Genomic DNA, 26,241 nt, shown 5'->3' with positions numbered 1-26,241 from the left:
GTTCGAAACATTTTTTTGCTTTTAAATTCTCTTGCTTTAATTACCTCTAGCTACCTTTAATTACTCTTAATTGCCTTCAACTACTTTAGTTCCATGTCATTTACATTTACACTCTTATATCCCCTTTACATCTCCACTTATACCTGTGCCTCTGTGAAGGTTAACCATCTCTCTCTCTCTCTCTCTCACGCACACAGACGGACGGAGGGACGGACAGAGAACACGGAGTCTTGATGTTGTGCGCTGATGCAAAGTAAACAAGGCAAACAGGCCAGATGCGTATATCTGTGACTGAAATGTTATCCGGAAGCTCAGAGGAGATTAGGAAGATTGATGCTGTAATTATTTTAAAAAAATTTTTTTGAAAGTTTCCTTGACTAATTTTCTTTTATTTTTGGTCAGTGTTCTATAACGATAAATCTCAGATTTCGAATTCAAAATTTGACCAGCCGCCCTTCCGCAGCCAAAACTCACGATCTTAAAGATCGCACAACTTCTATACCACAAGAGAATTATCGGAAGCGACTGACATGAGCAGAATAAAGAGCGACCGAATGACATCACAGCTCTTCTTGCCTATTCTCTCTGAACACAATATGCACGCTAAGGAAGAAAACTCCAGGGCTACTTAACGTACAGCTCCTTTTGCCGTAGTTATTGAAGTCCTTTGATTTGATCTATTGTTACCCTTGCCTAGTAAATAAAATTGAGAATAGCACAAGAACCCGCGGTACATTCGATGACACGAAACCACAAATACCCCCAAAACGCAATACGTATCCATTTGCAAACTGATTTGGAACAGCGTACGCTAGACACGCGTCGTACATCAAAATCCGGTTCCATCGAGGCTGGCGCTCCGACAAAAGGAAGCTGGAGTGCGTTTGTGCAGACCCTGGAGATTATCAAAAATTGTGCACAAGAGTCAACCCAAAGAAATATAAATGAATGCGCATAGGAATAAGAATCCTCAAATGTTTAGAGATGGACCTCGGAGCTCACCACAGAGGGAGTAGCAGATGATCTGCGCGATACTCCACAAGGGAAATCAAAGCGCCTCGGCGAAAGGCTTTGAAATACCCGGAGGCGGAAATCAATTTGAATATGATTTCTCTTTGAGAGCAACGGATGTAGTAGGCGCCAGAGAACCGACGACGTTGTCATTGTGCCAAGCTAATAGAATGAAGAACGCATATGAAATATCGTTGGACCTAAGAGAACAATGAATTGGGCCTAAGCACATCTTAAGAGCGACTAAGATACTTTGTATTTCTTTTTTTCATTTTTTTTTTTCACCGGATGTGATGCACGGGGACTGTGATGGAGAACTGTTATTTTTGTTAGATGTAACTTTTTACTTGGAGCTTCTGTGTGTTGAAATGAACACGACTGAATTCTATTAAGTACATCGATCCATTTCCGCTTGAAGGTGGTGGAATGATGTGACGTCCTGTTCATTGGAGCAGTGAACTTTATTACCAGATGCCAATGTTTAGATGGCGGCGCTATACTTAGTAAGTGAATGAGTAAGTAAGTGAGTGAGTCAGTGAGTGACCTTCACTCGGCGCTCTGAAGATCAGGGATTTCATAAACTGGGAGCCGTGCTAATCGGTCTAGGAACTGTCGTGAATTATGTCTGATCATGGGCGCCAGAATATTGGATGATGCGCATGAAATAGCATCCGTGTAGTTTTTTTTAATCACCCCATGTCATAGTCACGATTTATTTGTTGTTGTAATTTCTTGTCTATTGTCTTCTTCATTTCACCCTCCTTTTGTTCTGCACAGGACAAATAATTATTCCCTAAACGACCCGTCATTTCGCCTGATCCTCATAGCACTCATCTGGTGCTTCACATGTAATGAGGGGGGGGGGGGGATCTATTTATTTTCACAGGAAAGGTCAGCCAGAAAGGACGGCTTGCTATTCCTTATTAAATGATTCGTTAGTACGTAGACATGTAACGGGGTAGGGTATATTTCTCCCCAGCTGTGAAACGGCCCATGTCATCGTCACCATTTACTTATATATAAAAAAAATTTCATTGTTATTATTAATATCATTTATCGTTATTATTATTTATTGTTGCTCTTCTAGTGGTTCACAAAACGACGGTAGGCCTAAGTCGGGTGCTCCCAGAGCAATACCGCGCCAGTGCTTTGAGGTGAAGACAGCTAACAAAGCGTTTGGGCACCCAATTGCATCCTCAACGTCATATGTCTGCATCTCTGTAGACAGCCACCCGTTCAGTAACATTTCGGGTACCTGCTCGGAGCAATACTACATCAAAAAATTTGAGTAGGAGGAGGGAAAGCACACTCTGCACTGTCCGCGAAGTTTTGGGGGTACAACCTACTTTGGTGACTTTCGTGGTATTAATTGCTTTAATGGGTTGTCGACTTTGACTGGCAAGCTGCAGATCTTGCCGACAGTTCTAAAACAGCCGAAGAACCTCTCGCGGAGGACGCTGACCGCGTTGAAGATCGAGCGTGTTCGAGAACGCTGGGACTAAAATTGGTGGAGGAGCCGTGGACGTTGAAGGTTGCGGCGCAAATTTTCTGGCTCTATATGCTCCCGGACACGCTATGCTCCGTAGCGCCAAAACGTTACGCGAAATTTCTTAAGTCAGTCACATCACGACCGTGACAGCATAAACTATCGGAAGCGATCGTAAATTCCACGTAAAATAAATAAAAACATGGACAACGGATGCAACATTTGAATACAGGAACCGCACTACTTATACAGAGCCCGAGTGTTTCCAAAAGGAAAGTGGACAGAGACAGCGCTCTTGTCACATCCTCTCAATGTCTGTGGAAGTTAGACCGTATAGTGTGAAGCTGGACCAGTTTTTCAATCGATGTGAGAGGCGGGCAGCTTGCTCAAAAGATAGAGATCCCAGCTCACAGTACACAGTTCTTCCATATCCTATATATCTCGCCCTGGACCTTTATTCCGAAAAACGAACCACAATGAAAGCAGCCTGTGGGAAAATGCCGCTACGACACAGAGCATCACACGGCTGACCATCCAAGTGGGAAACATCAAAACGACATCCATATATAACTGTGTGTGGCAGTTTTCTCCAAGAAATTGACATGGATCGATGAAAGCAGAAAAAACGATATGATGTCTTTACCGCGGTCCTGCTGTATTGATAACGTCGCGGAACTTCCATCGCAAAGAAACCAATATATCAACTGTGGACGAGACACGAGTAGGTTGCACAATGCTGTTTTGATTTCGCTAGGATTCAGGTCCCAGTATAATGGGCTGTAATGTCGCTCCAATACCTCGACACAATGCCACCAAAAGGTTCGAACAGAGAGGGAAAGCAAATTACTTTTTTTCTGATTGAACGTCAATGTGGGGGATAACAGGAAAACGCCGAAGCTTAATAAACATTTATCATTCACCAATAATGTATATCACTACCGGGGTTGTGCGTGCATAGAGATTGACTCACACGTGTTTTTCTTGTGAGCACGGTTGTCAGAAGACAGGTCGACAACTTTGACAGCTTACGTGGTAGATCTGTTTCCATCGGCGCTCTTCATCAACAGCTACCGGACGGTCGGACGGCATATCGATATCTCTGATATGTCATGTCATCTCACATATCTCTTCGTCTCACGATTTCTAATAGCACTATCCTTCCACACGAAGCCAATATCATCGTGTCAATTTCCACATCCAATCTCTCAATGGGCATTATCAGTCGAGAACGATTATGTTGAGGAAAGTCCGACGTAGGCAGACAAACCTTACGGGTAACATCACGGGACCATTATTATTTGAAAGTCCGACACGTTGTTTTCTCATCCACTTTATCAGCTAGAACGTGGGTTACGAATGCAGTGGACAATGGAACGGAACGAGAATAACGTAACGAACGCTCAGTACGGATCACTTGTCAGCAAGGAAAACGAAGGTACTTCTCAGGGTTCTCCATGTGTTTTATATCCCAATCAATCAATCAGTCACTGCGTTTAAACTGGACACCACATTCTTATTTTATTATTCACTCCATAGTCCCGTACCGTGAAGCGCAAAAAGAAAAAAAAAAGGATAGTTCCAGTGTTGGCGCACTACTTGTCACACGACTAGAGTGTTGCGGCTAGCTATTCCGGCCAATAGGAACAAGAGTAGGCCGGGGCTTAAAGGTGCCGTTCTCGGCTTGGACGCGACCATATAGCAAAGTAAGGCTGTCGTATACCACATTTTTGCAGGACGGCGTCCGTCTCACGCGCAGAACAGAATATCACTCCCCTCATGCGATGACGCTTCCTCTGAACTGCTCTACACTCTTAAAAATGAACTTCACCTCATAGCATGCTCCTAGCCAACCACAATCTCGAATGATATCGTTATCTGACCTGATTTGTTGAAAACGGGAGGCGTACGCCTTTTTTGTGACAATTATGAGAGAGTTTTGTGAGAGTTTTCCTCAGACGCTTTCAGACATATGCCGGCACAGTTCCCCTAGAAGTCGGCCCAGGACACACATTTCCCCAGGGCGTCAGTCGTGATGTTGCCCACATATGTGAGGCCGACAACGGCAAGCCCTTTCACCATCACCACTACCACCACCACCATCATTTTTAAGAGTGTAGAATGGCGACACCATCTCCGTTTTTTCTGTACCTGTCGTTCGTGCTACACGTCCACAACATAAACTATGTGAAACTAAAATAGTACACATCAAGCGGTTTCCAAATCCGGAGTAACCTTTCAAACACACGCGTGCCAAACGGCGCCGTTGCTCCCATGCCATCAACGAACACAATATCGTCATGTCTGAATGAAGCGGATAATGAAATGCCGTAAGGCGAACACTTTCGTTGCAGGTATTACGAGCAGCACTCTCGTTTCGTGAATGCCATAAAATGTTTTAACAACGTGGTTTCTTTCAAACACGAGGCCCTGTCCTATTTCCGGTTCCGAATCGAATAACAGCGGGCCAGTGCAGAGTTAAGGTGAACGGTAATCTTTATGCGAGTCGTAAACGTTGTACGGCATAGAGGGTGTTTTAAATAAAGGACACTTCGCGTCCAGTAGTAGGTGAGATAAGTTAGAGACAAAACGTCGCGTCGTAAACCACGGGTTTTATTATGATTTGACTTTCCGCTTTTCTATCTTATTTTCTATCTGGGATTAGTAAAACAGAGAAGGCGTCAGTCGGGTTTTACATTCTTGACAAGTGCGTAGCTCAGGGTGCCGCACAAAGTTTTGCACACTTCGTTCGCGGCGATGTTCTGAAGAATTGCCTGCGGCAGTAAAGCTAGTAGTAAACGTCCATTGCCATTCAAGGTAATCAGGAATCTCGACCGGATCGCGGAGGTAACAAATATTAGAGGCTATATCAGATATTTCACGAGGCAGGGAACTGTTGTCCATTTGTCAACAACATTTTATTTTACCCCACCACGACTGCATAAGCCTCCCCGCTGTCTGTGGGACCATCATGTTGACTATTAAACTGTTAAGAAAGCTTACCACTACGTTGCTGATTATTGTGGTATTAACGTAAACGTATTTTGACCAAAAACGTGCAGAGCGCAGCGCAAAAGAGCACTGCGGAGAAATCATCTTTCAGGGACACTTCATGTGGTACGAGACACACTTCTGCTGCGTCAAATATTTATTTTCACTTTATTGCTGCCGTCCACTTTCATAAAGGATGTGTAGCGGCCTTCAGTAAATGCGACCTTGTGGCACGACGCAGGGCACGTGATAAGTTGACGCCTGCAAGTGCGTGTCAAGTAGTAACGGCAATTTAGCTGTAAGAAAAATCACGGGACGGTTACGACTCGTGCAACGCGAAATTCAGCGTCAGCTGTGCGTAGGGTGAAATGAGGCCGGATGAAAGTGTGTAGACAAACTTATTTAAGCGTGATGGGTGTTGATTTGTGGCCGCTGAAACGGTTGGCGAGGTGAGTGGTGTCCTGAACGACGGGGCTGTTCTGGAACGCCAAGTCTATGCATGAGCCATGTCTATATAGTTGTGGAAGTAAAGCAGTCCCATGTCTATACTGTGGGAGGTACTGCGGGGTCTTGCCGCTGACGATGCTTCACTTCCGCCTCGACAGCTCGTACTACGGGATCTTGACGCAGTTCGCGCTTCGCTGCTGCTGCCTCGGCGGCACGAAAAATTTACGGCTTTACAATGGGGCTTTACGGCGGTAGTCAATGGGGTGAATACATATATGTACATATCATTTACCTGTTTTTTTTTGCTTGTTTAATGGCTTTTTCTCCCCATTATAATTCACTGGCTTGCACTGTGACATTGAGGAGTGCTCAGTCACCTTCCCAGGTGTATATCGCTCGCTGAGCGACCCCTGGTTTGCCAATCCCGAACGATGCGCAGCTACCCAGGGCTGACGAGCCGCAAACACGGCGAAACACGTGTCCTCTGGTGCTGTCGCATCGTTCCAGGAGTAATTATATACTCATGGAACGGGAGGGTGACCTGGGAGGGTGACTGAGCACTCTTCAATGCCACGCGAATGCAATGAATACGCGTCTGCGAAGATGCGCAATGAACAAAATAAAGAAAAAAAATGGCGTTCCTTCACTAATTTTTTGCGGGCGATCTATCGAACGGATTTTTGTTCTGAAAACGGCTATGATATCAGGTGACCGAAAGGAACAGATGTTCTCATTGGGACAACTTTGTCGCTTTTATAATTAACAAGTTATTTAATGAAAGTTAATTAAGACATTGCCTTTGGACTTTGCTAATGCCCTTCTAGGGAGTGCCTTTCAGCATATGCTATATTGCAATTGATTTCATGTTGGAAAAAGCGTTATATATATTTTTTAAAAATATGTTCACAGTTAGCGGTGGACACCCTGTATATATATATATATATATATATATATATATATATATGTGTGTGTGTGTGTGTGTGTGTGTGTGTGTGTGTGTGTGTGTGTGTGTGTGTGTGTGTGTATGTATGTATGTATGTATATATTTGCATTCTGAAAGCATAGAAACCCCTTTCGAAACCCCATTCATCATCTAGTAAAAAAGTTGTAGCGCATCGGTGTGTCTCTTACTTCTCATACTTGTCTTCGTCTTGCAGCGCTCTTTTCATCATGTTCGTGTACCAACAAGCCCACATTTCTTCACTGTTCAAGTTGTTGCCCTCTCGTATACCTTGGGAGGGGGGGGGGGTCTTCAGGCGAATCCAATCTCTTGAAACAAATCTCTGACGTCGGACTAAGTTGCTAACGCAATGAAAGCATTCCCTGGCATCACTCTCGCATTTGCTCACCATCCTCACTCCAGATCACAGGTACCTTGCTAACTAATAGCAGCGCATTAATTACCCAACAGAATGTGTGTCGCCGCCTTCATAACCGCATTCCAGACGGAACAAACGCGAAACATTCCTGGCACAATACTCTTACAGACTGTCGCTGAAGCCTCAAAGAAATAGGTGTAAAACACCTCCGTCTGAGGGATAAAAGGAGAAACACTTCACGTGCAACGCATCCCTTCATACGTCATACTCAGCGTACTTCGCGACACATTAGTGGCCCTAATGAGTCGCGAAAGCCTGGCAACACTGAATAATCGCGCTTTCCCAAACGCAGACGACATCTACTCTCGTTCTCGGCGAACCTCAAGCAGAATGTAATCACGACGTGTGATACTCGTCTAAGTACACACACAAAAAAAAAAAAAAAAACAGACGACGAAAAAAGCAAAAGACACGAGAGAAAGACAGACAAGAAGAAAAAAAAAAAACGGGTCGTAATAACGAACCCTGGATACCTGGTTTTACAACGGGTCGTCTTCTGTACGGTACGGTCTCTCCACATGTAATTGCTGGTAGTTGCCTCCCGGCCGCCGTAATTATCATTTCTCACGGACTGTGTCCCGAATTCCGCGTCGCAATATGGCTCTGGATCTGAACGGAAGTGGAGAGCGAGAAGGGCATCATTTGGGCTTCATTCCACGGATCATGAGGACGAGACATTCTTAGAAAGAAAACCATGTGTGCGCGAAGTGGGATTAATGTAGAAAGGAGAACAAGAAAGAAACAGCCACTTCTGAGGCCAAGTTTATGAGTCAAGAATGAATTTGTCTTCATGTCTGAAGAAAACTTTCGCGCGGCAATAAGCGAAGCACGCGGATGTTGTGGGTAGTAGTAGAAAAAGTGTGTTCGGATACTAAATGGAATCGATAACTGCAAGTGTGTATCTGACTCGTGTGACCCTCTAATGTCTTAATTATGTATACGCTAGATGCGCTAATGACGTCGTAGCTAATGAAATACCATTACAACTGCTGTTGAAGTGGAGTTTCTAATGATGATTTTCCCTTTTTGCTAAAGTTACTTGGGTGAAATATACCCAGCATAAACAGACGACGTTAACGTTACGTTAGAGGAGCATCTTAACTATAAGAATTTCAAATTAACGGACTTCGCTGACATACAATCTCGCCCTCAAAATCTCCATGACAAGGGATATAGAACGATGGTATGATTTCTTGATGAGGGTCAGAACATTATCTCACACACACATTTAATGCACACGCAGTTTTGCTCTGCAATTGTTGTGCAAGCAGCATGTCGAAGTTACGGCGCTAACGTTTCCCTCTGTGACATCAGAGGACTGCAGTTCACTTTGCAATCGCAAGGTGGCGTAGGCCGCAAGACACTCCCGACTATATTGCCTCTTTCTTTGCGCATCCAGCCTGGTCGATAACGGCTCCGTCAGCCCCACACTTCTACAGCGCACGACAGGAACATGCTTGAGGATGCTACTGACAGATGGCAGCTCTGTAGCTGGCTCTACAGGTTGTTCTCCCGCATTTAAAGGGGCAGTGCAAGGGGCCCCTCCATATCGAGAAGAATCAGGGGGTAGCGCAAAAGAAACGGCACACGGTGCTCAAAAAATGCGACACAGCTCAGACACTCGGCCGAAGTACGCTTCGGGACCCGTCAACCAATCGCTGTAGCATTCGTCGAGTTACCATTGCCATTGACGCCGTAAACACACATAGCCGACATTTTCATCCTAGGTTTACCACCGTCACAAAGCATAGCTGCGTCATTGGAAGTTAGACATAGCTTTTTTTTTTTTTTTTGGCAGCTAATTTCTGCTTTTAGTACCGCGAAATTATAGGCGACACGCATGGCTTCAGAATACTCGGAGACGAATATTACTTTGTACAGCAACGCGTGCGATATGCATTGTTACCAACAGCGCCCCCACAGCGCGCATGAAAAGTAGTGAACAAGAATAAACCTCTACCCGAGAGACGTCATCATGACGTTGGTAGACAGACTGAAACCGAAACAAAATCAGAATGGGAGGGCGGGGTTCCACGAATGGACATTCCTTCGCTGCCTTTCACGGTCGCGATCTTCTTCGCCCCTAGATTCCAGCGTAGTTCAACTCTACCAAACTGGTGGCGCTGCCGAACACTATGACGTCATTTATTTACAAACAGGGAGAGGTCTGTTGACGGCTCTTGTGTTACATTATGTAACTCTACAGGTTCTGCTGTTCCAGAGAGGCAAACACTCGGCTTACCTTCTGGGGTTGAAGAGATCGAAGTCGTCCTCGTCGCTGTCGACGCTGAGGGAGATGGGCCAGGACGTCTGCAAGAGCGACTCACGGATAAGAGAGTTCCAACTGAAGGCACGAGTGTCGTAGGTGTTCTCGGAGCGGGTCAATCGTCTGCGCCGCACCTGGCGGATGTTCAACAACATTGCGCCTTGCCAGCTACTACTACTACTCAGACTACTGCTAGTGCTGCTGCTACTACTGGTACTGGCGGCGGCCTCGACGAGAGACGGCTTGGAACTCTTGCGCGGATGTCAGAGCCACGACACGGAGGGTTGCCGTTCCCGCCACACCTGCGCACCTCCTGCAAATTGTTCGAAAGCATATTTATATATATATATATATATATATATATATATATTTATTTATTTATATACATTCCTCAAGGGCCCTACAAGGGCGTTACATGAGGGGGAGCAAAAACGACAACATGGCAACTTAACATGACAACCATATCATGACATAGGAAACATAGTAACATTGACCAAATAAACATAAACACCAACATGAAACAGGAACATATGAAAAATATTGTCTATATAAACAACTAAACATGAATACGCAACTATGGTATGCATATTAGACACCGATGTACATGCATAGTGAGCGTTTGAATGTGACATGTTCTGTGATCGTGACCAAGGACTGTGGAAGGCCATTGCATTCAAATAATATTCCATATCAACCCTTTACGTCTATAAATAAATCGTTGCAAATATAAATAATGGTATCTATCGAGCGTCTAATATGATGTCATACAATAACAAAACGCACACAAAAGCGCGAAAAGAAATGAAGATGAAGCATCACGACAAACCACATTGGCAATTTAGTATCCAGACCAAACACTCCGGACCAAATCTCGTGTCTTCAGAATTATATCGGAATTCCTCCATTGCAATCCCGACATGCTCCGTCGCTGTACTTTGCCAAAATATTTCTGTATTTGACTCAGTATGAAGTATCATAAAATTAACTTATATTAACATATTAATTTATCGAGTGCTAACTTCTTTTTCCTCAGCTTGTGACTAAGCGCATTTTCTTCATTACGTATTCTGCATCATTTATTTCACCTTTTTTAATGAAGTGCATTTTCTCCATTATAGTTTGCATTGTAGTTCCTGTAAAGAAGCGTACTCTGCATTACCAGTGTAGTCTTGCTTTGAATCGTAATAGAGCCACGTGTCCCTCCTCCGTTATGTAACGCCCTCAAGGGCCTTTACCGTATTATCAAATAAATTAAACAGACTGAATAAATATAGTTATGAGAAGCATGAGAAGTCGTAGGTTGCGCGATCTACCACGCGTGCGGCAACAACGCTCTTCACCACAGCTGCTCGCAGCCTTCCAACGTGAGACGGAGAGCGGCGATCCGAAAGGTGCGCGCGCTGCTGCAAGGAGGCAGTCGCGCCAGCGCCCGCGGTGACGTCACACACCCATGAAAAACCCGAAACTATGAAGTTCTGATGCGGGTTCTTTCGAAAATTCTTAAAAGCGCGTAATGTTATATTTGGCATGCTGCGTCTTTGAGCTCGGTTGATCTATACAAAACAAACAATATCTCGCTTATCTTATACAAGCTTATCTCGCTTTCTACACTATAGCAGAACTGCTTCATACACTAATTATCCTGCTCCCGAAACAAGCCGTTTAACAACACTCCCGATCACCACAACGTGCAAGAAACCCGATGACTGCGGTCTTCAATTACAATCGCACAACAGCCAAAGTGATGCATGAACTGCCGTCAAAATAGTCCAGCCCACGACCGCACCAATGGTACGAAAAAAGTAGAGATAAAGGAAAGCGAAAGAAAACACGATGCACCCAATGGCTTCTATTGAACGCAGCTACCCGACCTCTGATTAATAGCGGCTCCATTGAGTCTCATGATGGAGACGACGTGGTTTCGACAGCCTGGAAACGTACACCCAGAGCATTTTCTCCGCAACCCTCAAGTTAACAGAAAAGACGTCGTGCACAGACCAGCGTTGATGAATCAAAGCGCTCGACAGTCGTGCCCTGTGCACACGAGGACAACAAACTCTTCTGCTTTGTGACAGTGGAGCACCAAGACAAGCGATGTACTCTGTGCGCGTCGCTCTCCACCGTGGCCCAGCAATGCTCGTAAAGTTATCACCGGGAAGCGTTTTTCTGCTGTTTTCGCTGTCGCGATGATACCGTACCTAAAACGTTCGCTGTTAGGAAAGGGACGTTTTGATAGTATCGCATTACCTGTCAATGTTATCCACAAGAAATAAAAATTAGGGGGCTCTCTCCATTGGAGAAGTCCACGAGCTTTTGGGCATAGAATTTACTTTGTGACTTTTCATTTTTACTCGGATTTTATTTTATCTACTAAATTTATTAATAACTTAAAAGCAGATTAATTATATTAATTTAATTAAGCTAAGCCTACACTAAACCGTGACCCCAATACATTACACGAAATGTCTTAGCTGTCAGCCGACGTAAACTCTGCGTCGAAGAAAGTCAAGTGCTCGATAAAGTTCCCCGAAGATAAACACGATTGGGCCCAATAATTTTCGGGCGAATAAGCTTTTAGAATATTTTTGCGACACGTTAGGTGAGACACCCTGCGTGTGATGCGGGACCTTTGGAAACCAGATATGCAATGAAAACATATTCGCTGTGGAGGAAGATAAAATATGGAGTATATAGAACACAAGTAGCTTTGGCATACATTGACTTTCTTTCGCGACTACTCCATTTTGTTTGTATCCATAACAAAGTGGCTGACACGATCCGAAGTGCATCTCTCTCGTTGCGGAGTTTTCGTTGTGCCCTGTTTCATGATACGAAGAGGAAACGTGTGAGAGCATTCTACTTTATTGACTTTTATTTGTTCGCAGATCTCTGGAATACGTTCAGTCTTCTTCCCTTGTCTTATGTAGGAACGTTACTTGTTTGTCGTCGTAGCGCCGCGAAGCAACTGTGGCTATGTGTGGCTATGCTGTGGCTATGTGTGCAACGGTGTCCAGACGTGGACAGATGGAGAGAGGACAGCAGGGAGGAGTGGGGCACAGGGGTGTTAGTACGCGTCCTGGGCAGACTTCAGGGGGAACTGTGCCGACATTCGTATGGAAAGTCTTCGCAAAACCCAGGGAACACCTCTCACAGCACAGCCGATGGTAGGATTCGAACCTACCACCTCCCAGTCTCGGCTTGGAAAGCGATCATCCCAACCACTATGCCACGGGAGCTGGTAATGTTACTTCCCGTTGTATGTGACGTTCCTTAATCATTTTGCTCAAGTTTTATCGCCCTTATTTCCTCGCCTTCTGTCATGATTTTACATTACAGGTGGCTTTCATGTATCGGCTACCAAACGTAGTCTTTTTGTTACGTGTGACAAACAACTTTTAACAAATGATGAATGACGACTCAAGTGTAAACGACGCCCCATCAGAAATTTGGCGGTGCTCCAGGAGGGATCCTCCAACATAGGAACATAACAAAGGTTGCAGACAAGATGTTTGGTACTACTCACTGTCAAAACGACATGTCGGCAACCTCCTATTCAGAATCCTTCCCTCGCACATCCCTTTTTAACATGCTTGAGCAGCTGACATTTTACAACGAGCACGACCATTTCGCTGCATGCGATTTCAGAACGAAAGAGCAGTCCTTTCTGACATCCCTTCGCCGAGACGTCTCTGCCCCCTTTCATGAATATTTTTGCGTACCCCTACCACGCCCAGACAGAGAAGAAGAAGAAGAACAAGAAGGAAAAAAATCCAATATTGCTAATCTTTACAGGAGGACGGAAAAAGAATAAGAAACAATCGAAGCCACCGGTTTCCGCGTCTTAACAACACATGAATGCACCTGCATTTCGTGTCATGCTGTACTACTGCACACCTATATACACTTTTTTCTCATTTCGTCGTTATTTATTTATTTTTATTTTATTTTATTTTATTTTTCAGCGAAGTTTTGCTCCAGATGATGGTACGTCCCGATCACCCTTCTCATCCATGCTCCGGATGCGAATCAACGTAGCGCACTGACGCACAACGTAGCGACGCAGAGAAACCGAAAATCATTCCTCCGACTACGTAGCGGCGGAAGCAAAGAAATCCCTCTTTGAGACCATGCGAAAAAACTAGAAAAGACACAAATGGCTAAGTCTCAGCTACGGCTAAAATATATAAAATGTACTTTTAAGATGTGCGCGCTCTCTTCTGTGCAGCGAAATGGAATGAAGGAAAATCGCTGTTATAGAAAAAAGAAGAAAAAGAAACGGAAAAAGAGAGGAAAGCAGAATTTTGGGGGAGACGTCTTCAAGTAAATGGGACGTATTGATTGGGATGTCTCTCCAAGCGCAAAAAACGAAAGAAAAAAAAAAGGTACAGCGGTGCCTGTGTGTTGGCAGGAATGTCAGTTTTTCTCGGGTGAAATCACGACGCACTGTTTGCTGTGTAAGCGCAGGGAAAACGGTAATAAGAGCTGTCGTGGAGGAATTAGTCGAGTACGGTACAATCCAATCACCAGAGAGAGGCAATCACTTAATTGCGGGATATTTTTTGGGAATCATTGCGGCAGCTTCGCTTGAAGTTGCTACATTTCTATGCGAGTGCGTGCAGCGCAAATTTAGGATACTGTCGGTGTGCCGGAAAAATAGTAAAAAAATGTGTAAAAAAAATGCCTATGGTGACACATACACAGCCGGCAACTCGCATGTCGGTAGTTTTCGTGTTAGCGCCGCGAAGTAAACTGTGGCTATGAGCGGTGTACAGATGTGGACAGATGGAGAGAGGGCATCAGGAAGGAGTGGGAGACAGGGGGGGTTGGTATGGGTCCTGGGCTGACTTCAGGGGGAACTGTGCCGACATTCGTCCGGAAACTCTTCGGAAAACCGAGGAAAAACCTCAGACAGCCGGTGGTAGGATTCGAACCCACCAACCTCCCAGTCTTCAGCATGACCTTGGCTACCGCCAACGAGCGGGAGAGAGAGAGAAAGAGAGAGAGAGAGACGGCACTACATCGCGAAGCGGGGGCGTCGTGCAAAGGCTGGTAGCGAATCGCAGGAGCCTTCCACGGATGAGTGGGCGGTCTCAATTGTAGGACTTAAGTTGTCACTGACTATATAGGCAACTTTGGCCACCTATGAAAACACTGAAACGCACGACAGAATTTGCTAGCACCTCCGAAACTGCGTCCCCTGGGAATTCATACACGACCCCGACCAACACCACGTAAACCAACCCCCGTACATGCGTTACTAACTTGCGGCACAAAATTGTACAACCATGTCGATAGGTACAAAACGATAGGCACCTTACGGTTCATAATTCTTCGTGCTGCGGTTAAATCTAAAAGCACAAAGCAGGATATGTTCTGTCGTTTGGCTAACAGGAACCGCCTCAGCTGGTGATGCCTTACTATTGAATAACGGGACTCTGCCTGGAGTCCGAGAAGGGATGTGACGTTGTCCTCGCTCGCACTTCTCCTTTGATCGAACCCAGTTTGGTGTCTGCACAAACTGCGAGGCTCGCGTGTGCCGTTAGGAGAAGAGGCTCGTTATCCGTGTGCATGAAAGACCTGTCGACAACAAATGTCGGTAAAACCGATAACGTTCCAATTAGATTGGGTTTCCTATGTTGCGCCAGGTTCATTTGTGTTACCCCTTTCCCCTATATAGTTTCCTATAGTCCTCTCCTAGAGAGTATCACTGTGTTTATAGTCGTGGCTCCTGTACATCATTAAATTATCCTGCTTGTCTGAGCGGGGGGTCCCCGAAATCAACCATTAAGAATAAACGTTTAAGAATAAAACATTCAATAATAATCCGCCTAAAAAATACACGGTTAAAAATATATCTCCTAAAAGAAACCGCTTACTATCCCCGCTTAGAGATCACCGTTTCATAATCCACCATCAAAAGAAACTGTTTCAAAATCCCCTCACCATCTAGCACGGAGACGGACTGATTGCAATTTACGCCGGGTTATATCATGTTATGTTAGGCTAGTTTAGTTTGGTTTCGGTTAGTTTGGGATAGTTTAGACTAGTTTGGTCCTGTGAGGTTAGGTTAAGCCCCTTGCTTGCAGTTCACCTTAATTTGGGCCATACCACCTGACTCTAGCAACTGTAGGGTGGATTTGGGGGGATTCTGAAACGATTTATTTTTAACGATATATTCTTAACTGTGGATTCCTTATCGTTTATATTTAAACGGGGATATTTCAGCGATTATTTTTAAGCGTATATTCTGGGAGATATATTTTTAACAGTGGGTACTTACGCGTTTATTTTTGAAAGATTATTTTTAATGGTTTCAAACGGGATACAGCCCCCCGCTTCACAAACGCGATTCCTCCAAAAGTTGGACCATCGTTTCGCTGCCCCTTTAACGCAAACAGCTATACGAAGGTCGCGTCGTTCACGGTTTTCTCTTGACGATCGAATTCCGATGATTATCGCGAGGGTGAGTGATCGACGTCTAAAAACGCGAAACCTTAAACTTGGCAAACGGCCGTTATTTCGCAAAGTGTGCACGCCCCCTGCAGTTTCGTCCCGAAATCCTGGAGCGTCTCAGGGTGGCGGCTGGTTCCAGTCGCGTCAGCTCCTATTACATTTTTTTCTCGTGATGCAGAGAATACGTATCTCCCGTTTCTCTTGTCAAGATTCCTTACTGCCTGTTTTTCTTTAGCCCCGGAAAACAAACAGACAGACAATTCGATCGTCATTCGATACTTAGACACGCGTGTTGATCAGCGCCTTTTTTTTCTTCTTCTTCTTCTTCTTCTTTTCTGCTTTCGTTTCAGTTCGAACAGAATGTCGCGTACAAAGTATCGCGTTCGCAGAATTCCAGCGCAGACGGTCCTTCCCACGTGGTGTTCTGTATGCATTGGTGGAGCGACAGTGATGTTTACAGTGCATACTGTGTGCATCTATAATCCGCATAAGCGGAGCAAGGGCTGTACATGCGATTGTTACAGCACTTGTCTACTGTTTGTACGGCTAATGGGAAATATCGTGAACGATAACATAGGGCCAGGGATTTTATTCATTTGCCTATAAATGCATATAAAGGCCTCAATGCGACATTTTCTGGGCTGTCTGCCCTATCGACTATATGGAACTGTGGCCTTTTCTTTTTTTGAACTGTGGGGTGAAAGTGCGAGTGCGCCTTTCCGGCTCATGTGGTGTGCGGCATTTTGCGTCTTTTGTTAGTTTCTTTTTTTTTTGCGTTTGATTTCCTTCAGTACCTTGCATGGTTTGCTAGAAGGGTTTATGTATATTGAATCAGAAGATGTGTCCTTTCTTGTCCTTTCAAGATCATCTAGGGCGGAGAACTAAAAGTGTTTATTCAATATGACTTGGTTCTAGGCCGCCTCAGCATTCATGTACCGCAAGTCAAAGCTTGTACTGTACCGTAGCCTTTAAATGAGTACGTTACCCTGGATGGAGCAGAGCGTACCAAATTGACGTGTCTGCTTTTGCATTTTATTGCCTATTTTGGTATTTTTTGGTATTTTTGAGGGCCTAAATGCCTGCCTATTTCCATCGTGTTTAGTGCCTAAATTTCCGTGCCCTAAGTCGATTAAGAAAGCGCAGGAGACAGCGACAAAAGACCGGGGGAAATAATAGCGAGTGATCTCCATGAAACTTTCGAAGATGTTCCAAGTTGAAAAGCCTATACTGATGTACAATGTGTGTGCGCCAAACTGTTCAGTCAGCCTCATCGTCATTGTGTTAAGCAAACAGTGGCGCTGCTGTATGCATATAGGCGCGCGCCACGCGCTGATGTACGTTCCTCATCGTACGCAGTCACTCATGGATGATGGATCCTTGCATTAGCTCATTCGACCCTTCAACACCCAAATTGTTAGGTATATCTACTTATTTATTTTCACTGTATGTATCACTGACGCTTAACTACATCTTCACCCCTTTGCCCCCGGTCTATCTTGCCTCACAAATGTTACATCTTTGTAACGGGAAAAAAAGCCAACGATGTTGTGTCAAAGACACCCGAGGAGGAATGCCTTCCTACTTCGTTGTTTTCCCTTTTTATTCTCCGGAAACACACTTCAACGTCGTCCGTGACAATCGTTTCTTCGAAACTGGACGTAATGAGCAGGAACGGCTCGAGTAAGCACACGCAGCGAAATTTACGGAACATTGCCGCGGTGTCTTTTCAAGTCCCTGGATCACTCTTCTCCCATTAAGGTCGCGGATTAAATCAGGGTGTCGCTGAGAAAGGGAAAGACGACGCTGCCGCTTCTAGTACCAGCTTCTAGTGCCATCTTCGAGCAACACAGCCCACGAGTAACCTACCCTTCACTCTCATGGAGTTGGACGCTGCCCTATGTACTGTGTTGGGGACACGGTTGTCTAAAATCTCCGACTCGTGGCCGTGGCCAGTTCGCGCGTTCGGATGCTCGCTCCTCAGTCAAATGACTCTCGCCCAATCAGCGCAAAGGAAACTGACGCCAGTTTTTTAGACCAATGAGCATCCAAATATTTATACATATATTGCGCAGCCAATCAGAGATCGTTAGCGTACGCGCGCCGGTGGCGACATTATTTTGGAGGCGGTGCGTTTCGCTTTAGAGCCGGCGGCTGCCGTGGCCGAACAGTCCCCTATCGGCGATGTCGCGCACAAAGGAACTATACCATTACAATCTCCGAGGGGAGGCCAGGCGGCCAGGCAGCGCCGCCTGTCGGGAGAGATTACCATCGCATTCTCGGCGTCGTCTGTTAGGGAGAGCAGTTCGGCGCGGCCTCCCCTCGGGGAGGGTATTGGTATAGTTCTTTCGTGCGCGACATCGCCGATAGGGAATCACTTCGCCACGTGCGGGAAATTTTAGTCAACCGTGTCCCCAACCGTACATCACCACAACGTACCTCCCCAGGGGCACTTCAACAGCACTTCAACATTTTCCCCATGCGGGGCGACTGCGTCTCTTATGCATCTTCAATGACAGCTGGCGGCAGGGGCGATTCCCAGAGGAATGGAAAAGCGCGATGGTGGTCACCCTGCTCAAGCCTTGCCAATCTCCTCACCACCTGGATTCCTTCCGGCCGATAACCCTTACCAGCTGTGCGGAGGCAAACCTTGGAACGAATGGTTCTCCACAGACTCCGCTGGCGCATAGAGAGTACCTGCTTTTCCCCGGAAACAATGATGGGCTTTCGCCCAGGCTGGTCGTCACTTGATAGTGTCTTTACTCTGGTCAACGAGGAGCGACAGGCTCTGGCGAACGGCTTCGTGTCCGCCGCGGTTTTCCCGAACGTCAAAAGGGCTCATGACAGTGTCCAGCATAACGCGTACTGTTTCATATACCGTTCACCGAGCAGTCCCGCAGGGTAGCGTACTCAGCCTCATCATTCTGTCCTCCCTCCCAGCACAGCTGCCCAGCCACACCCACATTACACTTTATGAGGACGATATTTGTATTTGGAACTTTGCTGTTCGTCGCGATGCGCTCCAACTTAGTCTGCAAGTCTTCGTGGACACAATCACCCAATATCTCGCCGACCGCGGCTTCACTATCTCACCCGCCAAGACTGTAGCTATGGCCTTTTCACGGAATTCATTCCACAAGTAGCCACTATCCCTTGCTGGTTCGCCTCCTTACTTTTGTCGCACTCTGCCATTTCCTTGGCTTTACCGTTGGCCGAGGCTCGACATGGTCTCCCGACGTGAAAACGCTTGTTACTCAACCTGCCGGCCTGGTCAACGTCCTCAAGCGTGTCGTAGGTGAGTCCAGGGGCCCGTCCTGCCGTGACCTCAACCGAGTCCATACAGCTCTTCTTTTGGGCACGCGACAATACAGCCTCCCTATCCTCTATGGAATCAGCCCTACCCAAGACCGAGAGCTTCTCAGCCTCCAAGCCCGCAGTCTCCTTGTCTGCCTATAGGGGTCCCTCAAACAACGGAGACCTACTCCGTCCTCGCAGAAGTAAGGGAACACGCTATTCCCATTCTACGGGACTCAGCCACCGTATGCGTATACTCCCGCTGTATGACCCACCCTTCTCCAGATTGCAGTAAGCTACCCTGCATGCACCTTTAGTACTGCCATTGGCCGTCTCACAGTCTATCTCCGGCCCACGACACCTACTTCCTCCTTTGTGCCGGCTATGTGGACCCTTTGGGTGCCTCTTCATTCACCCTATACCATCCCGGACATTCCCCGAAAACACGCAATGTCTCCTCGGCTTGGCACATCCAAACTCTACCTAGCTGGCTTGCCACCTGAGAAGTCCTGGATTGCCCTCACTGACAGCAGGTCGTCCCCCCTCCTCCTCCTCCTGTCTTCCCCAACCAACCTCATACATGATCCACTCAGCATGATCATCCTGACATACAATCGGTTCTGCGTCAATGGTGATGTTCTTTCTCTCCAACGGATCCCCGGACATGCGGCCCGGTAACTCCTCGCACTCGTCACAAGGAATCGCTCCTTTACCGCCTCCGTCTCAACGTCGCCCACACCACAGTGCTTCTCTTCAACATGGGTCAGACCAGCACTCCCCTCTTCACCAGCTGTGGCGTGGTGGCTGATATCTCCCACTGCATCCTACACTGTCAGCAATACCTTCTCCACCGTAACGCCCTCTGCCGCCGTGTCTTCCAACTTGGCCACTGCACCCTCACACTGGCTACCTTACTGTCCCGTTCCCCTGCCTATACCCCGAGTGGGCTGTGACCACTGCCCTTTCGCCGCTTTCTCCAAGCTTCTGGCCATATGGACACCCAGTAATTGCCTGACTGCCCTGTGAACACTCTTTGACTGTGCATGATATTGTTTCCTTCTTTCTTTTTTTGAACAGCGAGCCGACCTGTGTCTTGCTGACCTTTCCTTTTGCGTTTAATAAACTTTCATGTCCGCCTCGCAAGTATACAAACGCTCAAAAACTGGTTAAGTTCCAAAGAGTCAATTTAACCTCCCCTTAACGTTCCAACGAGGGCATCAGTGACACAGCAACCAGTACAGGCATCCAAAATTCACGGCACATGACCTTACTAACCGCAAATATTCTCTCACGGCCCGGAACAAGAGCGTGAACCCGCGCTTGTCACTACAGCGTATCACGCACGTATATGACTTAACATATTCTATTCCGCACAAAATCCGTGCATAATACATCGGTGCCCCCGAAGCGAATTAAATTTTTCCACTCATGCATGTTTAAAGTGGGAGACTCCATATGAGACTCCAACGGCGATGCCCGTATCGCTACCGTTAATCTGAGTTCCCAAAGTATGCTACATATCAAGGGAATAAGAACCCACGGGAAAAGCTGCTTTGCACCGATATAAGGCTTCACTCTCCCGTTCTGTCGGCGAGGCTCGTAAACTGCATTATGTATCCGCCAGGCCTTCTTTCCCTAGCTAATGCAGCTTCACGCCAGGAGCACGACCGACGTTAGCGCCCTTTCGCGGATTCTGCGATAAATAATACTGTGCGAACAAAATGAAAGCGCTCGGCAGAAAGCATCTTCTCCAAGAGAACTCGACGAGTGGTTGGCGGATAACCGCTGGGAGGTTTAGCGGATCGCAATCGCTGTACGAAAACGATACGGTGAAGGAAACTATCAAACGAGAGTCCCTTTCACTGTTTACAGACAGATGGCACAACCGGAAGTTGTGTAGGGTTCCCAGCGTCAGCGGCTACATGTGCCGCAACGCCCTGTCACTCATTCGAGTTAAACCCTTTCACTATTTGTAAACAGTGAAAGGGTTTAACTGAAATGAGTAACACGGCGTGGCGCCACATGTAGCCGATGGGAACCCTAGACAACTTCCGGTTGTGCCTTCTGTTTGGTAACAGTGAAAGGGTGAAAGGGCGCAATGCCACCTCAAATGAGTAGCGTGATCGATCGCCTGTGGGGGGGGGGGATATATTTATTAGTACAAAGAAAAAAAGGAGGAAAGGTCAGCCAAACGATACGTCGGCTTGCTATTCCGCAAGAAAACAAGTCGCTTTTTATCTCTTACAAATCTCTAATAAAGAAAGGGCTAACATTTCCTTGAGTTTGAGCAACACACTATACGAAGAGGACAACACAAGGCTCCTGTGTCTTGCGTTGTCCTCTTCGTTTTGTGTGTTCCTCAAGCTCAAGAAAATGTTACCTCTTTCTACAGTACACCAGCTCGCTTGCACCATTCTGCCGCGAAACATCCCACTACATATTCACTTATTTGTTGTTGTTGTTGTTGCACCTGTGGTGGCCATCGATGATGACGACGATTTGCCCCTGCTACCACGCTCTACTGCGCTGGTTCATCAGTTCTACCGGGACCGTCCTAGCGTGAGGCCACGTCCATCTGCCCGCTGGGACATTGCATCATCGCCGGACAGGACACGTGTGGAGGTAGACCACCTCCTCTACATATTGTGACCCGGACGAAGAACACCATGTTCGGAGTAATTCAGCCTCTTACCATCCCAAATATCGAAAACCACCGCCACCATTAAGCATCAATTCGGCCCACCTCACCACCGCCAAACCCAGTGCAGACAGCAGTCGATGGGGCTATACGGCACAACTCGCGAGTCCCCGAGCACGTCGTTCCACCGGAAGCTCGTAATAGGAGGCCACAATCTTCTCGCTCTGACCCGACACCCTTCAGCTTCGACGCCCAGTACCGGTTGTGGTACGCCATGGTCCCTCGCACTTCGCCAGGCCTCCACGTACATCGTGATGGTACTCCCCGGAACTACCAGCGGCACCTGGTCGAGCAACGCGCTCCCTTACCGCATCGGCAAGCCGCTGGTCACTCGCTCTGACGACGCGTCAGCTCGGCAACGCTTGAACACGCTTGTGACTATGGCTCACGTCGCCCCTACCGCACACGCCCCGCCTCCCTTCGCCACCCTCCTCGACGATCCAGTACTCGTGGCCCACCAGCGACTGCCAAGTGACCGCTCATTCTAGCGCCATGCCTCTTGTCGCCGCGTCTCTCTACTCGCTCCATGTCTGAAGGGGCAGTACCGTGGTGGCCATCGATGATGACGACGATGTGCGCCTGCTGCCACGCTCTACTGCGCTGGCTCATTAGTTCTACCGGCGCCGTCCTAGCGTAAGGCCAAGTCCATCTGCCCGCTGGGACATCGCATCATCGCGCGGAAGAAGACCACCTCCTCTACACGCAATTCTAATTTGTTCTATCGAAATCCCTCATGTTTCCGTCAAATAGAAGATGGATGGGATAGGCAAATAGAATTTTGAAATGCACGCACGCACACACAGAACCATTCAAACTCAAATCATCAAGTGAAATGGGTAGTTATTGTTTGCTATGCTAATCGAAAATATAGTAAAGTTAATCAAAAAAACAGTAAAGTTAATCGAAAGTTGAACTGAAATTGATCCTCTCTGAACAGAATCAAAATGATAAGTATAAAGGTAATTAAAATACGAACACACCGCTGAGGGCTATGTCCCAATAGAACTGGAAATCAGCCGACCTCTTCGTCAAGCAAAATCATGAGCCCTGTTTTCAGGTAGTTTCTCATTAAAAATCGTGCTTCATGTCGTAAACATGGCGTACCACTTCAATTTTGTTAATCAAGCTTCCAGACTCTCGAATGGTTCTGAAATCTCAAAAGATGTCTAAAGTTCTGGCGAATCAAAGTTCTCAAACTCAGCATGTAAGACGAAAGGAATAACATTGCAGAGACTTTTTCATGTTGGAACATTCCGAACGCTGGAAAGCAATATAGGACCCTATAATCAGCGCCGACATCATCTTCCACCCAGAGTGGATATGGAGCTTATTCTTTTTTTACTCTCTTCTTTCCTTTACTTTTATTTTGCGTTTCTCTTTACTGGACATAGAAGAATTCAGACGGACAGCATATAAGAATAGCATGTTTCTCTACGAGAACGCCCATATCGGTAAAGTTTACAGCCCGTACGGCGCAATCGAAAAGGGTGATGCCCTTTTCCAATATAAAGAGGGCCTACCTGCGAAGATAATTTTGCCGGCAACAACACTCTCTCATGTGAACTGTCAGGATGGTGAACGTGCCTTTGTGAAGCGTTGCTCATATCTGTTGGCACTTGCGCATTTGAAAGGAACGAACCTTTGCCGTCTCTAACATCAACAACAACAACATATATATTCCGATGATGAAGTGGGGAGGTTTTCCGTCTCTAACAGGTGTAGGTCCATCAAGTGGAATCGCGTTCGGTTAGGTTATGTGGTGTGTTATGATACTCAGTACTCATTAGCGAAACAGGCGTAATAAGTTTGAGTTTGATTAAAGAAAAAAAAAGGAAGATATAGAATTCGTCACCTGACGAATTCTGCTACTCCCACAAAGGAAATGAAATGAATGAAAGGTGAAAGAAAACTGTAAAGATGAAAAGGTAAAAATAGAAAAGCATCACCCCTCCAAGTCACCGAACTGTACGTGCACATGACTGTACGTGACAGGCTACATCCCCTAGAAGTGAACCGACTTGCAAGAAACTAACAGGAACGGGGAACTCGACGACACATGCCTAGAATGCGGTCCTAAAATACAGATTCCATCTCACTGCTCACTATGAAGTTGACAAGCGCTGCTAACGCCGTGTATCTCCGAGGTATCGCCGAGGTCTCTCTTGTTACGTTCCCATACACCCATACACCCTGACTATATCGAAGGTTCTATTGTCCAAGCCGGCTAGAGCAGACTTCAACGTTGCTCTCAGGGATGTATATCTTGTGCATTGCATAACGATGTGTTCCGTGTTTTCCACAGATGCACACACTGGACAGTTTGCTGAACTAGCCTTGCCGACTTTATGGGAGAAACTGTTGACCATACGGAACGTTAAGGCGAAACCGATGCAAAAGTGTTTGTATAGGTCGCGGTATGTTGGACGGAACACGGAATTTCAGCTCCGGGTCAATCTGGTGAAGCAAGGATGACCGCCTGTCGACTTGTAACCATTACCTTCTGCATATGTCTTCTGTCAAAAATTTTAACATGTGCTTCACATTTGACCTGGAATATGTCACCGTGTGTTCCGTTGATGATAGGTGCGCTATATCTCACCTGCGGCTCCATTACCCCGTATGCGAACGTGTCCAGGAATCCACTGAAGCAGTATGGCGTGGCCAGTATGCGTCAAGAATGTCCCGTACTATTGGTGCCATACAGTCACAGGCGTAATGTTCCCGCGCTCCGCGCAGTTTACATCACATAGGAAGCGGTAAACAGCATATGCATAGGCTCTCTTTAAAAAGTAGCACAGAAGTCATTTTTAACATCCAGTTTTCTTCCTATAAAACTGTTAAGTATAGGCCAGTAAGATGCACCATGCGAAGTAATTTACACCACGGAGTCATAATTATCGCAGAAATTGAATTTAAAATACGCCGCAAAAAGCGACCCTGCGCAACGGTGGTGAAGTGCAGTACCAGCCTGTGATCTGCCTGGAACCTCGCGCTGACGCTATAAGGAGAACGCTCGCTGATTGACCTAGAGAAATGTTGTCTGCTACTCCGCTGTCGTCTGCTACTCGGCTGTTCGGGGTTCTGATGAAGCCTTTCTCCTTGCTCGGTAATGCTTCGGCCGCTCCTCCAATCCCCAATTCTCCGGGAAAACTGGCAAAACAGGTTTACGGCGGCAAAGGGACAAGGCGCTGACCCCCACTGACCGGCAAACCAGAACGAGTCTCCTTATGCCGTCATCGGTGACGTGCCATCATACCTCCTCATCTCGTTATAGCTGGAGTGGCGAGTTAAGGGTGAAGGCGCGGAGCTATGTTTATGTGAGTTTTTTTCTGGGAAACAAATTGCACATATCAAAACCTTTCGCGCTATTCGGTATAATGACACACACACTTTCATCAGATGTCTTAATCTGAAATTTTTTTGGATGGGCCTCTGTACTCCTTTAATGACCTACACAACCAGTAAAAACTAAAAGGAGAAAAGAGATAAACGAAACAACAACAAAAAAGCGAGAAGAAACGATAAATCAGGTAGAGACGAAGGGGGCCATCTACACATCCCTCTATCGCACAGAACGCCTTTCCAACCGCTGAAACGTGATTAAACTTCGTCAAGAATTCATCTCCCTTGTATGTTTCGCCTGCGTTTCCTTCTCTACTAGCCAACATGAAGAGGATGAAATATTCATGGCAGCAGGAAAAGGCCACTAAGGGATGCTGCAAAATAACCACGGAGCCGAAACGAAATGGAAAAATTATGCGCCGCCTCTGCAGGCCGTTTCAGGACTGCTCGGAATAAACGAAAGAATGGAAAGGACGTGTTGCTGCAGACCCTCATCTTACTGCTACGCATAAGCCTCCAGCTACGACCGTCGGTTACGGCTTCATGGACTGGCGTTCTCGTGTTTAGTGACATCAGTCGGCCGGTTAAGGTTAGTGTTCGACTGTGGAATTCAATCGTACCAGAACAACAAGAAGGCACAGAATGCAGGCTATAACTGGTGGACCATAATAAACACGAATACCACGTGTCACGGGTACACACAAGGACTGCACAATGTAATCTGTTGTGTCATCCCCGTATGTTCCTGTGTCTCCGGATTTTTGTTTCTATATTGTTGTATCAAGTTGTGTTACAGCGCTTTGCTGTCCTCGGATAGGGGTGTCCTATATCAGTTTCATATACGTTGAATCCTTTCATTCGTCTTATGTTCTTCAATTTT

The 26,241-nt window shown here is 46.4% G+C and overlaps 1 protein-coding gene across 2 annotated transcripts in view; it reads right to left on the bottom strand.

Annotated features, from left to right (window-relative positions):
* LOC135368686 (GTPase-activating Rap/Ran-GAP domain-like protein 3) overlaps positions 1-26,241 on the bottom strand; it is a 487,058-nt gene that overhangs the window by 397,001 nt on the left and 63,816 nt on the right. For both annotated transcript variants that reach the window (XM_064602133.1, XM_064602134.1), the window contains exon 3: positions 9,554-9,890. In XM_064602133.1, the coding sequence (XP_064458203.1) occupies positions 9,554-9,732 (179 nt within the window). In that variant the 5' untranslated portion in view covers positions 9,733-9,890. The remainder of the gene's footprint in view (positions 1-9,553; positions 9,891-26,241) is intronic.

Source organism: Ornithodoros turicata, chromosome 9 (assembly GCF_037126465.1).
Source record: "Ornithodoros turicata isolate Travis chromosome 9, ASM3712646v1, whole genome shotgun sequence".
NCBI lineage: Eukaryota > Metazoa > Arthropoda > Arachnida > Ixodida > Argasidae > Ornithodoros > Ornithodoros turicata.
Note: the sequence above shows the minus strand (reverse complement) of the source record. Positions and strands in the feature narration are given on the sequence as shown.